General features: G+C 37.1%; 1 protein-coding gene across 1 annotated transcript; it reads right to left on the reverse strand.

The window, feature by feature from the left end:
- Positions 1-10,862: 10,862 nt before the first annotated feature.
- LOC140891161 (uncharacterized) lies at positions 10,863-16,006 on the reverse strand. Its single transcript, XM_073299501.1, has 10 exons — positions 15,464-16,006; positions 14,517-14,614; positions 14,383-14,428; positions 13,340-13,422; positions 12,820-12,884; positions 12,061-12,122; positions 11,805-11,864; positions 11,599-11,631; positions 11,194-11,259; positions 10,863-11,107 (listed from the first exon to the last, which is right to left on the reverse strand). The coding sequence occupies exons 1-10, from the start codon at positions 15,884-15,886 to the stop codon at positions 11,063-11,065; spliced, it is 981 nt and encodes a 326-aa protein (XP_073155602.1). The 5' UTR covers positions 15,887-16,006; the 3' UTR covers positions 10,863-11,062.
- Positions 16,007-16,872: the final 866 nt, after the last annotated feature.

Here is a 16,872-nt window from a genome sequence, read left to right on the forward strand (position 1 = left end):
CAATAATAACATGCAAACACATAAATGCAACATATAAGCATGCATATCCGCTGGCAATCTCAGTCAGTACTCACGTACCTTTCTAAGGCAGTCCTAGTAGTCCCACTCTAGGTTCCAAGCCTATCATCAAGTCTACAATGAAAATACCCATGCATCATTCAATAAGCGCTAAAAGCCTTAACTAAGCTATTGCATACTCCTAAATAATTTAAGGAGACCATAGCTATACCTGCGTCCGTCGTCAGCCCACTGATGGCGACTATCCCGCAACTAGGGTACTCTCTTGCTGCAAATCCACAGCCTTGAACATGGCTCTACAACACGAGCACTGCTCCGCTACTATGTCAGACACTGTCTGACTATACTAAAACAAATACCCTACTCCAACTCTAAAATAAAAGTACCCAAAGCCCTTAAATAGGACCACGAGGGCGAATGAGAGAATTCGGAATTGGCAAGAAATGAATGCCTCGGACCTTATATTTATAGGCATCGATCGGAACCTCCGATCCTCGATCGGAACTTCCAATCCTTGATCGGAACGTTCGATCCTGCCATCGGAGCTTCCGAACATCCTTATCTGCCACATGTCAAAATCTCACTGGTTGACTTTGGATAGGGCGATCGGAGTTTCCGATCCTGCCACACGTCATGCATGACGTAATATCGATCGGAGCTTTCGATCCTGCATCGGAGCTTCCGATCCTGATCGGAGCTTTCGATCTCACCTTCGGAGTTTCCGATCCTTCAGACACCAAATTGGTTTAATTAACATAATTAATCTCTTAATTACCAATTTCGGTTACGGGGTACTACATTCTCCCACACTTAAGATATTTCATCCTCGAAAATAGATCTTAAGTACCGAATGCAATACAAGGTACAGAAACATTCCTTATTCAAATCAAACGTTACAACCGAATACAACTCAAAACTAAAATCAAAACAACTCAGGATGGTCTTCACGCATCCTTTCTTCAAGCTCCAAAGTAGCTTCCTCAGTGTCTCGGCACTGCCACTGAACTAAAACCAAAGGAATGACTTTATTCCGTAAAACCTTATCCTTATAATCTAGGATACGAATATGTTTCTCAGCATAGGTCAAATCCTTGCTCACTTGAACCTCAGACCGCTGCCGAATATGAGACTCATCCGCCACATACCGTCGCAACAGTGATACGTGGAATACGTCGTGAATACTGGAAAGATGCGGCGGCAAAGCTAGTTGATAAGTGAAATCGCCAATGTTCTCCAAGATCTCAAACGGACCGATAAATCTGGGAGACAACTTGCCTTTAAGACTAAATCTGAGAATCTTACGAAAAAGTGACATTCTCAGAAATACTGTCTCCCCCACTTCTTTCTAGAAGAATGGAGTATGATAAGTCGTCCGTACAATGCCTCAACAGGTGTCCTCCCAATGCTACGATGGTACCTATTTGTTGTACGCGAACTTAATCAATGACAACTGATCTGGCTAAACTGAACCAAAAATCCATAGTACACGCCCAAAACATTCCCTCCAAGGTATGGATAGCGCTCTCCATCTGACCATCTATCTCTGGATGATATTCAGTATTTAAACTGAAAGCAGTGCTCGTAGCACGCTGGACACTCCCCTAGAATATGGAAGTAAACCTGGGTCTCGATCGCTGACAATGCCCACCGGCATCCATGAAGTAGAACGATCTTTTCGATGTATAACCGAGCCTTACGATCAATAAAGTGCTCTCGACTGCTCTTCGAATACCCACTGTTCCTATGAACCTTAGCAGTGATAGTTCCTCGTCAAGTATACCACTTGATATCGACTATCCCTCTTGCTAGAATCAGTTCGTACTAACGAGAAGACCAGATACAACCAATCCCAAAAGTTCCTAACATCGACAGACTTATATTCCGTACTTGTTTTCTTCGATGCTGACTAATATTCTCAAAGAATGTCACCGCTATAATGCTGAACACATAGATGGGACCGCAACATCTACAACATTAGTAGTCTAGATTAAAGATCACCACTATCTCGTCACTCGAGATATCAATTGAATTCGCAACACTGGTTATCCAATCATAGATAACAATCCCAAGTCACACTTGACTTGCTACCAAGATGAACAAAACTAGTTCACCTCAACCCTTCGCGCAATCCATGACACATGCGGTAAACCAACGAATTTACCCGATAGATCTCGGTCGATCCCAACACCTCAATGGCATAGCACATCAGAACATACTGGAAAATCACCGACAACAATCTCACTAGACTCTGAACATAGTCTCAGCTGTCGTATTATCCCACGAACAAACAATTGATATCGGCCTGCTAATGCTCATTGAATTCCGCAACACTCGTCGAATCACAATTTAACGAAAATCCTCCGAGAAAACTGCTGGAAATGCCTAAACAAGTATTCGGCTAACAGTTCCCAAAACTGTAATCCAATAGCATGGAACAATTTTATTTCCAAAACTGGGTCAACCATTGCAAATACCAAGCAATGTTCAGATCAATTATGTCTTCTCTTACCACTGATAACTTTACCCGAGTTATCGAACTAGCCATGACTTACCAAAGTCAAAACATGCAATCACCTCCCGTGATCTATCGAACTTGAAAGTCCAAACGACTGCACTCCGAAAATCTCAACCACCCGAGAATCCTGAATGCAAATAATTCTCTTACTATTCTGAGACATTTACTTAAAGGATCCAAACTCATAAGCACGACGGCTTATAGTATCGTCCCAAGTATCTCTCGGTTCATGATATCTTAATTACTGATCTGCTCAACCAATCGACCTCGTCGATAAGTTGTGACTATCACACAACTTGTCAGTATCAACCAAATTATGGCAACCATCTGCCAGGTCTTGGTCATTTGAAATCTCACATGGCTCGATCAATAATCATGATCTCACGGCCATACGTCCGCATATCCCAAATACTTGGAATCAAAAGAATCACAGCTGATTCAACTCACCTATCTCTGACAAAGTCAGACAATAGCTATTAGTAGTCACCAGTACCAATCTCGCATCGATACTGACTCACTACCAACTTTCGCTAAACTTGCTCCTGATAACCATATCTTTTGCTAAGACTGCAACAAATCGAGACTGAGGTTACTTGCCGCGGTGTCCCACCTGAAATCACCACCAAGTGTACACTGGCATAAATCATGCTATCCTCATGCCTCAAATAGTCATGTACAATCCTTAGCATCGGATATAATCTATCATTGAAGGAAACCATTAATGCTGAAAACTACTCATCTCCGAGTCAAATGTTTCAGGAATTTCACAAACCAAAACTCCTGGATAGCCCCTATCACAAGAGCATCCAAACCCCAACTAGATCCATTAGTCTAGCAGTATCCAATAGACTAAAACTATTTGCTCAGAGTACGTACTCGTCAAGGAAAATCCCTCCAAGACTGGTCCTTGTGGCAAAACTGCAAACCAATATCTCCGACGACAGTCAGATGATATCTAAACCGCTGACACCTAACCAGGCATCAAATCCAATGTCATACCCCGTCGTGACTGTTACCAAAACTCTAGACTAAGTAGCCTTCCCACCGCCAAATCCTGAAGCACGAAGGCTTCCAGGCATTCTCCGAAGTACGAAAGACTCCCAGAGTAACACTGGCATAGGGTCGCGCTCCATCATGTCTAGTCATGGTCATAGTCCACAACTCTCGGCATATACCTGGCTTGGTATCCCGATGAAATCCCATCATCACGAAGTCTCAACCTATGCAGGTCAATCAGACTATCGTCCTAAGGAAACAACTTAGAACAAAAACTCAAAATTCCAAACAAGATCGATATTTCCATGCTCCCAGATGAATTACCTCATCAATGGCACTAACTCAGTCAAACGACTAATTAGGTCAGCCCTAGGAAGACACCTAGACTAACCCCATGTCAATCCGTTACCGTTGACTTACTCAAAATCCATGAGCTATCCTAGTCAACTAATTCCAAGCCAAACTTAGTAAAATTACTTGTAATCAAACACGAATCTTTGAACATGTATCATTACTTCAAGTTATGTACAATTTCCTTTATTACAATCCCATGTAATACATACAGTATTTCAAAATACAACAAAATGTACATCCAATAACTTGAACTGATACAACCAATTTCTGATGATTCATTACAACTAAAATACTGTTTACAAATACATCAATACAGTATTTAAAATCGTCGAACTTGTCTTCACTCCTTGAGCATGAAGCTTCCAATCGACACACGCATCGATACAAGCATACTTTCGTCCAAGTCTCTCTACATGTCTTCCAGCGAAGAACTCCGGAGAAATGGCACGTGATAGCTAACCAGCTATGCTCTGCGTCAGTGCATGTCAGTCGACTTCTTCTGCTCACGATCTACCATCAGCATTCTTCTTGTATCTAAATCATGCTTTTGAACATAAAGTTTTCCGTATGCCTACCAAAAGCATCGATACAAGCATACCGGCAAAACCATGTTCTGCACGAGGTTAAAGACCTCACTCTCGAAACCTGTCATGCTTTAGGCACTCGAGGCATTCTCTGGTGAAGGTCTATCTGACAATCTCTCCAACTACGAGTGGAGAATCTTCAAGGACTGGAACCACATGGATTACTAAACACCATTCGTTCCAAAAAGCCCTCAGAGGTATCTGACGCGATATAACCAATCTTCTCTTCCAGTCTTCCCTGGGTGGAATCCATATGTTCTTCGATCAACATCCCAATGCATCGAATGATGAACCGTCCACAGCAGTCAGTCTATCTATCGATATGCTACTACTGGTGTTCTCATCACTGTTGCATTCCTTATAGTAAAAACTTCTGCCGCAAACCTTGGAAATGAAGAACCAAATCTTCTTTCGCTAGCCTCAATCAATCCTACAAGGATAATCAAGAAGTCTTATTATCAATTTCCTAAGTCCCTTGCATGCAGTTGCTCTGATACCATAAATGTAGCGACCCGACCTGGATCCACTACCTAATCAGAGTTAAGAGCATAATTAAGCATGCATTAAATCAAATTGCTGCGGAAAACTAAATACAAGTAGACCGGCAGAATACAACCGGCTAATCAAACTCGATTTATACAACCCAATCGAATTACTTTAATTAAAACCTACAGCTAATCCTGATGTCTTCACGGTCACTGGCTACTCCAGGCTCCTGGTGCTCAATCCTGCACCTATACCTGCCCCATCGAATAGGGTATCCAGATACACAGAAAATACTGGACTTGAGCTCTAAGCTCAATACGAAAGCACGGATAAACATACAAATATGATGCATGCAAATGACCGGGTATCCATATCTGGGATAACTGTATACAAACTGCTCAAACTGGCGCCTGGGATATAAGCTCGTCACATCGGGGTAGCTAACCACTGTGTGCGACCACTCATTCCCGAATCCCGGACGCGGACCGTGGAGTCCTCGAGGTATCAGTACCTAAGGTTACTCGATATCAAACGTCCTAACAGGGCTGAGCAACCCTAACTGGCTCATCTCGAAAGATATACAGATGTATAGGCACAAGATGATATGCACATGCCGCATAACAATAATAACATGCAAACACATAAATGCAACATATAAGCATGCATATCCGCTGGCAATCTCAGTCAGTACTCACGTACCTTTCTAAGGCAGTCCTAGTAGTCCCACTCTAGGTTCCAAGCCTATCATCAAGTCTACAATGCAAATACCCATGCATCATTCAATAAGCGCTAAAAGCCTTAACTAAGCTATTGCATACTCCTAAATAATTTAAGGAGACCATAGCTATACCTGCGTCCGTCGTCAGCCCACTGATGGCGACTATCCCGCAACTAGGGCACTCCCCTGCTGCGAATCCACAGCCTCGAACATGGCTCTACAACACGAGCACTGCTCCGCTACTATGTCAGACACTGTCTGACTATACTAAAACAAATACCCTACTCCAACTCTAAAATAAGAGTACCCAAAGCCCTTAAATAGGACCACGAGGGCGAATGAGAGAATTCGGAATTGGCAAGAAATGAATGCCTCAGACCTTATATTTATAGGCATCGATCGGAACCTCCGATCCTTGATCGGAACGTCCGATCCTGCCATCGGAGCTTCCGAACATCCTTATCTACCACATGTCAAAATCTCACTGGTTGACTTCGGATAGGGCGATCGGAGCTTCCAATCCCGATCGGAGTTTCCGATCCTGCCACACGTCATGCATGACGTAATATCGATCGAAGCTTCCAATCCTGATCGGAGCTTCCGATCTCACCTTCGGAGCTTCCGATCCTTCAGATACCAAATTGGTTTAATTAACATAATTAATCTCTTAATTACCAATTTCGGTTACGGGGTACTAGATATTTATTTTATTCCGGAAGATTCATGTCTGAAGAGTTGTGTCTCTCAATCCAAACCAGTGTGTTCATTCAGACGAATGTGTGCGTCCCCTCAGCCCGAACCAGTGCATCCTTTCGGTCAGAACCAATGCGCCCTTCCGGCCGAGTGTGCAGCCAAGTGATGCGACTGTCCAAGGTAGCCTTCCAATGTCTATAAATAGACTCCATCTACATTCATTTCAACTCACCAATTCACTCATTCATCTCTTCTTCTCTCATCATTTGAGTTTCTTAAAACACTTTGTTCGAAGTTCTTCGAGTTTGTAGTGCTACTACTTGAAGTTGTCAGCGTTCTATCTTGGGAGACATTTTGTTCTAATCCCGTAAGCACCTACGTGGATTCTCGAGATGGATTCAGAGATGACAACTAAGTGGTTAAATAACTACGTGTTACCTTTCTCTCCTCTAGTAAATATGAACCTTTCTCTCCTCTACTAAATTTGATAACCTTGTGCGGATCTATGATGGATAGAGAATGGGAAGTACAAGTGAAACATATTTATATAGAACAGAATCGTGCAGCTAATCTCTTGGACTCCGAAGCGTTGAAGCAGTATAGAGGTTTGAGAATTACTCAGGTACCCACAACAAAGCTGCAAAGAATAATCGAAGAGGTTAAAATGAGAATGTTCACCTGCAGAATACTCTCAATGAGCAAGAGACGATAGAAAACTGGGTGTCCCCTTCCAGAAGAACAAAAAATAAAAAATAGTTTGCAAGCAATAAGTTACCGTTGTATCAAACTTTACTTAGCCTTGAGTAAATTAACTTTAAGTTACTTAGCCTTGGTAAATTTAGAAAGTGTTGCAACTTCTAAAATTAAGTGTATAGATTTTTAAATTTTTTTTTAATACAAAAATAATCATTTGTTTTTAAAGTTTGTAAACGATATAATATGCTAAGTTAGGTACCCAAATTTCAGCCAAAATCTCACATTCTATTCAAAAGGTGACCGTTCTTTAATCGACAGAAATTGCAAAATCTAACGGTTGACTTAGTTTTGATCAGTTTTTGAAACTGAGCAAATCCATACTTAAAAAGTGTAAATTTTGACCATCAACTTAGTTTTTGATCACTGAAATTGTGAAAAACAAAATTTTAGCAATTCGATAAAAATTTGACTCGTATACTAAAATTAAAGAAAGAAGATAACACACCTATAAAAGGCCAAGGAAATTTATAAGTATGGACAAAAAAATTAGAAGATGGACAGGGAGCTACGTTTTTTACCACTCAAATTATAAAAACAAATCTTTATTTGATAAAAACTTGAATAACTGGCTAAAATTAAACAAATTAAGTAGACAACACAAGGAAGTGTTGGATTATATATATTGTATATTGGGTTGTGTTATGTTGATTGGTTTTTCCATTTAGGTGATTGGAAATGGGACAAGATATTAATGAACTTGTTAAGTTGATGGTTGAGTGTGGAATGATAAATGTCTCATACAAGAAATTATATTGTTATATTTTATGAAGTTGTAAAAATGATTGATGAAATGTTCTCACACGTTCCCGCGCAGGGTCCCTAATCGAGGGCCCAATTTGCATCGGAGAACGTTTGACTCGCAGGGTCCCTAATCGAGGGCCCAATTTGCATCGGAGAACGTTTGACTTGCACAACGCACGCAAGTGTACGATGGGTGCGTTGCCCACCAAGGTTCACCTGACTTTTGCTGTTTTTTTTATTATTTATTTTCGAAAATTCATTCTAGATCCTTCTGGATGAAACCTTCCACTTGCCTGATTGGTGATGCTCCAACCAACCAACTTTTGGCTTTTCGGATGTCATCTCGTGCACCTATATATAGAGGTGTCCAGAGTCCTCAGAACACACAACAACTCCTCCTCCATCCTTCCTCTCATTTCGTTTTCTTCTGTTTCCTCTGCGTGCTCGTGATAAAGTTTAGGTACTTCTTTAGTTCGTCGATATAGTAACTCGATCGTGCTAGTTTGCTACAGGTTTACTTGTTGTATCTCGAGAAACAAAAGTCCATCGTAATCTTCGAAACACATTCTAGAGGGAATGAATATGTTTTAAGGACATTATACCATAGAACAGGTCTCGGTTTGGTTTTCAATTTTTTTACGGTTGTAGTATTGTATTGTTTCGCATCTGCGTTACTGTCTTTGTTTTATACTACAAATTCGAGTAGATTTTTTAACCGAAAGTTTACAGCTTTGGACAAAAAAAAAAAACAAGATAAACAAGGAAGTTTATAGCCATGTTTTCAAAACCGGACCAACTGAGAACCGGTCACTGGTCTAGTCTGGAACACCCTCAAAATCCGTTTTAACGGTCAAACCGGCCAGAATCGATCATAATCGATTAAGAACCGGAAAATCGGTTCCACCGGTTGAATCGGTCGAACCGGTTTCGAATTTTTTATTTTTTTTGAAAAAATAATTTATTTTATTTTTAAAACTTTAAAGTTAATATTTTGTTATATATATATATATATATATATATATATATATATATATACATGATTATTTGAAATTTGTACTTCACTAAAAATATTATTTTAGTAATACTTAGATTTTTTAATTAATTATTTAAAAAAATACAAAATTATAACTGATATTTTGAATATATTTATTAATTTTTTTAGTTATGGTAAATTTTTTTTTTAGTTATATACATCTTTTGGTTTTTTAAAATTCAAAATATTATTCATTATATCGATTAATAATATTTTAAATTTTAAAAAACCAAAAGATGTATATAACTAAAAAAAAAATTTACCATAACTAAAAAAATTAATAAATATATTCAAAATATCAGTTATAATTTTGTATCGGTTAAAACGATCCGACCGATTAAACTGATTTTTTTAAGATAAAACGGTTCAATTTGGTTTACAGCTATATATATATATATATAAATATGAATATGATAAAAATATTTGGGTATATTCGTCTTTTTAAAAACCCAATTCCGTGCATCTGACCACGGAAATGAAAAATTGGTCATTTTGTAAAAGGATAGAGTTGTATAAGTGATTATTCAGTTATTCCTTTTTTCTTTTTTAAAAAAAAAAGTCACGTGGCACGATTTTTCTGGGTTAGGACCCCGCCCCTCCCCCCCCCCGAAACGCCAAAATTCTATACGAATATTCACACTTCCTTAAAATAAATCAAACGATATTTTCCTAAATTAACTTTATTTCCTAATTATGTCGGCCCACCATGTTACCTTTTGCTCCTCTCTCTATATCTTATATATATGCATGAGTTGAATCACAATTCACACTAATATTTTTTCAGCCTTAATAATTCTTCGTACGTTTTCTTTCCATCTGTCGTTCAATCTTTTTTCTTCATTCACACTAATTTGAATCATAATCAACGTCATGATTTTATTTTTCAGGCGTCTCCACACATAAACTGTGCACGGGATGTCGCATGCTATAGAACTTTCTTTAAGTTCTTGATCCATGAAGAAAGTTTTGTGATATTGTTTTTTATTTGGGTACCTCTAAACAGAGCTGGTATGACTTTTGATGAAGACGAAGTAGAAGAAGAAGAATACAAGTTGTTTGTACCGCAAGATGCATTGGAGGAACTGGAATTTTTTCCGATTTTCGGGGATGACTTGATTCCGTTAGACAAATGGTTATTTTCATCAAAATACAATGAATCAATAATATCGTATGAATACCGAATTGATCATGAAGGCATATATGATGGAGATTTTGAGTTTTAATATCACAAAGAGTACAGAGTTTTTTGGAAACAGATTTTGGACGAGCTTTCTGATCACAAGTTGATACAAGAAAAGAAAAAGCAAGAGGAGGATTTGTTAAGAGGATTTCTTGAATGATTGATTGGGGATTTGTGGAGTGATTTTTTGGAGCTTGGTGATTAGATTAATTTGAATCAGCGCTTTGTTTTTGTATATCTATTAACATTTGAATCTAGTTTAATCTAGTTTTCGAACGAATAGTGTTATTATTATTATTTTTTTTTTAAAGAAAATTTATGCTGGTCATTATTTTTATTTTAATTTGTGCATATTATTTTGTGGTTTTTATGTGACGGATTTGCCGAATTAATAAAAAATAAATTGCTAAAGAAATTTTAAAGGAATATTGATCCAACGGGTTGATAAGTTAAAATTTTTAAAATATTAATAAAGATAAAAAAAATATCTATTAAATATAATATAATTATATAATATTATTCAATGATTTGCGAGTCACTCACATCTACAATATTTTATTAAAATAATATAATTATATATTATATATTAAATAAATATATATTTTATTTTTGTAAAGTATTAAATAAATATATTACAAAATCTTTATTTTTGAATAACCCACGATCATGTTCAAATATTTCGCATCAAGATCGAACTTGAACCTTGACTCGAATCGAACTTGGGCAGAAAAATATAAAAACTTTTAATTTCGGATCTAACTCGAGCTCAAATACACTTTATGCTCGCATTCAAGCCTTAAAAGTTTTTGATTATACTCAACTTGATTTGATTCGATTACATCCCTATTTCAAGTATCCACGTGGTTTGAAGGGGAGTAATTTTATATACAATGTTGATTGTACGAGCTAGCTACGACATTTAATTTACTGGAACAAATACATCTGTAAGTGTAACCTGCTTCCTACAATCGATGATACAACAGATGGATCACCTTTTTCCAATTAAAGATTCAAAAAGAGCAGCTTCTTCTTCCTGCAAATACAAATATAGACTTGAGTTGTGGTAAATTTTTAAGCTGGTAAGCTTTAGAGGGTCAGTGAATGAGGAGGCATGCATACCACCAAGGCGTTGAACTCGGTCTCCTCGTCTATGGAGCTAACTACGGCGGGATCATCCAAAAGTTCCTGTTACAGCATTTGTTTTGATCAAAGCTTTTAAACAGTTGATAGTATGTCATCAAATAAAAAGAAATGGCTCCGAATTCACATCCAATATCGTCGTATCAGACTCCTCGATTTCCAATCATAAAATTCAAACACAGAAATTTTGAATCAAAACTATCTGGATTCTGGAGTTCTATCACGACTCTGTGTAGGGGTGGGTTTTGTGATACTGCTTACCATTTAAGAAATAGTCTGAATATTGGTGCTTTTAGCATAATTCAAACACCAAACAGAAAATGGAATGAATTATTTATTCTTTTTTATAAAAAAGATGGAATGGCGCGAGCCTAAAATGCTTACATCATCAGCTATCTGTAACACCCCATTTTTATCCTGCAACGAGAAAAGGACTTCCTGTAAGATAAAAAGCACAGTGCCTCTTGTGCAGAATCAAACTTATAAGGATAAGAAATTTCAGATAAAACAACATATTACTCCAAGACACATTGAACTATGAGCAAGAATAGAAGCTTCCTTGAACACAAATATGATTACTAATTTGTTACCTTCACAGCAACAAACAGAAGAGGGTCGGAAGGCGTATAGATCATATAGTGGGAACCATCCTGCATGGTGAGAAATTTCATGATCAGAAAAAGCTTTGATCAGGGTTTTTATGCACAGGCATTTTGTAGGATTGTGCAACTTATTGTCTCGTCCGTAAAGATCTTTACTACTGATATTTAGAGCTTAGGCAACACAATATAAAATCAGTCTCATTAAATGGTATATCTGCTCAGCAGAACACGACTAACACCATACCAGATGGAAGCACACAATTTCAATGCCTTCAGTCGCCAAACCATCTACATCTTCACCACTGTCTGCATATAAGTGAACTTTTCATTAGCATGTTAAAAATTCATATTCTGGAAAACGGCAACATTTTTCAGAAATGCACTCATTTTCAACTTCATTTGCGAGAAAGTTTTCTCATCCCATTCACATTCCTCTTGCAATCATTATTCTTTTCAACAAATTGCATTTTCAAAATTTAAGAAAATCACATAACAATGAAAAATTAAATGGCCCAACTAATCTCAAATATATGATACCTACAGCTAAAATGTCTCATTCAGAAATACCACACGTTTATCATATTCTTTTATGTCTACAAAGGTGCTCATAAGCATAGGAGCTTGATTCTTGGTGGATATCAATAAATTACCATTTAAAATATGTTCCACAGCCAATTCACATCATGCAATGCAGTCATGTTCACATGGTGGTCCTATTGCAGATGATGAATGGCTATTTGCAACCTCGTGATCTTACTCATACAATAATCAATAACAGTTTATAAAAACTAATTTGATTTCTTGATTTACAAATTTTTAAAAATTACATCATTGATTACATCTAAGACATAATATTTCTACTATGTTATCAAATAAGACGTAATTATAGAAAGTACTTTTGTTCTCTACGATGTTTATTTTTTAAACTACAAAATATTCTCATTCTTTGAATTACTATTTTGAAAAAGATTAAGCTTGAACGAGAAAAAGGTAAGAAATTCACCCATATGAACTTCAAAAATGTCTTCTTCGGTGTAGCAAAACCCGCCTCGTGCTGTATAGCAAAATCTAGAGGGAGTAAAGGAAGAAATTACACGATATAGGACAAAATATGAAGGAAAAATGGTCAAGATTCTGATACAGGGAGAAAATGTCCAGGCATTGTTTGTCGGGATGCCGAGTGGAGCTTTATTTTTTAAAATTATTGGAAGTATTTACTTTAAAAGATCACTCAAAACGACATTTCACTATTAAAATTAATTCAATACCGAGAATTCAGAAATCGTACTGTTTTCTCAAAATTGTTTTTCAACCCAAAATTATGCCATATCAACTTTCATATGGTCAGACAATATAAATTCACCATACGTCATACAACTTTCAAATTCATACGAAAATGTCTATTTCATTTTTAAAATCCTCAAAACTCTTATCGATATTTTTGACTTAAAATAGGCAAAATTCCCAACCATATGCCACTCCAGCGATTATTCTTTAAATATTGAGTTGATGCCTCATCATACCCGCTGTATACCAAATGCATATGTATTTTGGCAAGGGCGTAAGCTGCAGTAGGAAGAATGGCCTCTACTTCTTCATCACTTACCTGTAAAACAATTAGAACAAAAAGAAGTTCATATCATGATACACTAAAATAGAAAGCATGTTACAAAAAGGGAAAGGAGGTTTTTTCCTGCAATGAGAAGCAATTGATATTCAAACGTGAAACCCCAAATGGATAAGTTCAATATATTTATGAAACAAGAAACATAAAGTGGGAATTCATAAGTGTTATGCATGCTCCATTCTATAAAGGTCCCTTATGGCAAGCAGAAATAACAACTATGATGCACAATGACAATTTGACAAATGTTATGTGAAGCGCCACTTGCTAATCTTCCTTCCACTAATATACACAACCTCGGTGCATCACAATAAATACTAAGCAGGCCAACCAAACCTTTCAGTTTCAGAGAAGATCCACGCGATACCGTGAATAATCATCAGGAGAACGAATACTTAAGTTAATAATCCTATTTGAACTAAAGAGAAGCACAAAATTTTCTAATATAAAGATTTTCATATCTCACAAATATATTATCGGACACGCTCATTTACGGTCAGTGACATTTAGGTTAGTGATTAGACATAGTCATAACAATCAATTATTTTCCATTGCAGAAGTAATCATTGACAAATATATATAAATGATCACTCAGTGATCTTTGATTGTTCACAGATTAACATTACGCAGGGACTTCCATGTATCATGACGTAACGGGGCAACACGGGCTGAAATTAAAGGTTCTAGTGACCAAAAAAAAAAAACTTAAAACATCTATTAAAAAGAAAATGAATTTTCCAACTCAAGCATATCGTTGTAGATGGTTCTTGTGCAAGAATTGCGTAAGCAGTTTTTACAAAGGAGAAGGTTTTTCATGTTATAATCATACAATAAAAAAAATGTAAAAGCATGATTGCCAAAGAAAGGATAGAGAAATGACACTGTTGCAAAATTGTTAAAAAAACACAAAGAATATAAGCGAGCTAGAATTTTCAGACGTACCGCAGACCATCCTTCAACATTGACACTCTTCAGAATCTGAACAGGTCTGTAGACAACAATAGTAAGTACTAAGTAGCCAATCCTTTTCGTAAAGACAAGGAAACTAACTTGATCACAACCTGCAATCTACTTACGTATCAACTGGGCACAGTAGCATACATTCATCTCCCTGTGAATTTCTAAATATCCTCCTTATAATGCACTCCAGGGGAGAGTTATTGGTAGAATCGACCTGATGTTGACTTTTAGATATCATAAACCATTGACGAAACAGGTGAGAAATAAATGTTATCAGCATGCACACGAAAAAGATGGAGCCTAGAAAGAGCAAGCTATTGTCAAATCATAACATTGGCGTAACTTAATCTAGAATGAAAAAATTAATCTACAAAGAAATACGGAAGACCCATTCTCTTCTCTGAGTTTGTTGTCCTAGGTAACGAAAGAAACACACATTGCTGATGGACTCCAATAAGTATGCAACAGATTTCACAATTTACTTCCATAGAATATGAATCCAAATACAAATTTCTCTGTCCTAATACAACTAAATGTCTTTGTTGGCTGCAAATGTAAAAGTAAAACAGAAAAATAAAATAAAAAAATCCATCCATGGACAATTTTTTTAGCACGAGTCAAACTCATGATAGTGTAGACTTAACTCCGGCGACTAAAAACTAATACTTTTATGATCATCTTCAGTTCTGACACTCGTTTCTAATAGCTAATTAATTGCCAAGATGGAAAATTTTCTTGCTACCCCTTCGACCACACTCGTAGCTTATATTTCTTATTTCAGAATTTGATCTCTCACAATGCATTTGGCATTGGTCAATTGGCCCTTCTCCATAAAAAAACTTAAAATTCATTAAACATAAATTCCATCGTAGTAAAATGAAAGGACAACTACAAGTGATTGGCTTACCACAATTACAGATAATTTAGCATAAAGAACGAAACTTTATAACATTGAACTGACGCAAAGTAATACCGCACGCCCACACATGTAGGAGACTAGGAGTTACTGTACGTTATCACTATTCGAATTCAAAATACTAAAAAAACGTAGCGAAAAACTCACAATAGTAGCAATACGCTTACTAGAAGCTTTCAAAACCCTCCCTCGATCATCCAACACAAAACCCGCAGGCGGCTTCGGAAGCAGAAGCGCCGTGTTCTCCGACTGGGACGGTGACTCTAGCACCTCCACCCTACCACCACCACCGGTTTTTCCAATTACAAAATCATCTTCAATCGAATTCTCGATGGCATTTTTGCTACCGGGCTTCTTTCTCTTCTTCGCCGTCGAAGACCCACCACTTCGTTCCTGCTTTGCGGCGGCAGAACAACACTTCAATTTGCACCAGAATCTTGAACTTTTGTAGCAATGGTTGAATCCGAATTGAAGAGGGCGAATAATGGGGGAAAGTATGCTCGAGGAACTTTGCGAAATATGCGAAAAATCTGCTGAAAAAGTAGAAAATCTCGGCATGGAGAATGCCATTCGCCGTTTGCTGCGCTGAGTAAATGGTCTCCGTCTATGGAAGCGAGGGATATGGACAATCCAAATTCCTAGATATTTTCTTCTTCGCCTTTCTATTATTTTTTGTAAAAATAAATAAAATATTAGAGATGATACAATTCTTTATCAATCCTGTGACTTGTCCGGACAGTTCGTTTCAGGAGAAATGAGGTATATGCATCCGGTTTTGTTTTTATCGAAAATGAGATAAAAACCATTTCATCTCTCGTCGACTAGGTAATCGAGTTCTTGAATGATGTAATTAAATCTTCCACTTTAACTTTAATTTCTCTCGTTTTTGCTCTTCAAATTTTTAATTGTCGGAGGTCGGAACGGAACGGAACGGAACGGAATCGAACCGAACCGAACCGAACCGAACCGTCGTTGAAGCACTCCTTCATCGTCGTTCCTGGACTCCGCGTAACCTCCTTCGTTCATGACAACAAGCAAAAAATGGCAGAAGAAAACGTTACTGTAAGTCAGCGAGAAACCTAGTTTTTTATATTTCGTGTTTGATATTCAGATATATTGTTCTTTTTTATTAATTCATGAACATTTTCATATGTTTGTTAACTTTGTTGCACTCATTTCGACCGTAGTACAATCTTAGAAAATATCAACCGCGTTTGACCGATTTGTTTCTTATATCGACTGATGACTTAATAAATCTCGACCGTAGTACAATCTTAGAAAATATCGACCGCGTCCGACTGATTTGTTTCTTATATCGACTGATGTCTTAATAAATCTCGACTGCATTACGTAGCAAGAATTATCGACTATATACCGACCGATTTGTTTCGTATATCGACCGATGACTTAATAAATCTCGACTATATTATGTAGCACGAATTATCGACTAAATACCGATCGATTTGTTTTTTAACTCGACTGGCTCATATTTTAATCTCGACTGATTCTATAAACTCATTATATTGATATTTATTTATTTATGAACATTTATTTGT

The sequence above is a fragment of the Henckelia pumila genome, chromosome 3, assembly GCF_033568475.1.
Source record: "Henckelia pumila isolate YLH828 chromosome 3, ASM3356847v2, whole genome shotgun sequence".
NCBI classification, from domain to species: Eukaryota; Viridiplantae; Streptophyta; class Magnoliopsida; order Lamiales; family Gesneriaceae; genus Henckelia; species Henckelia pumila.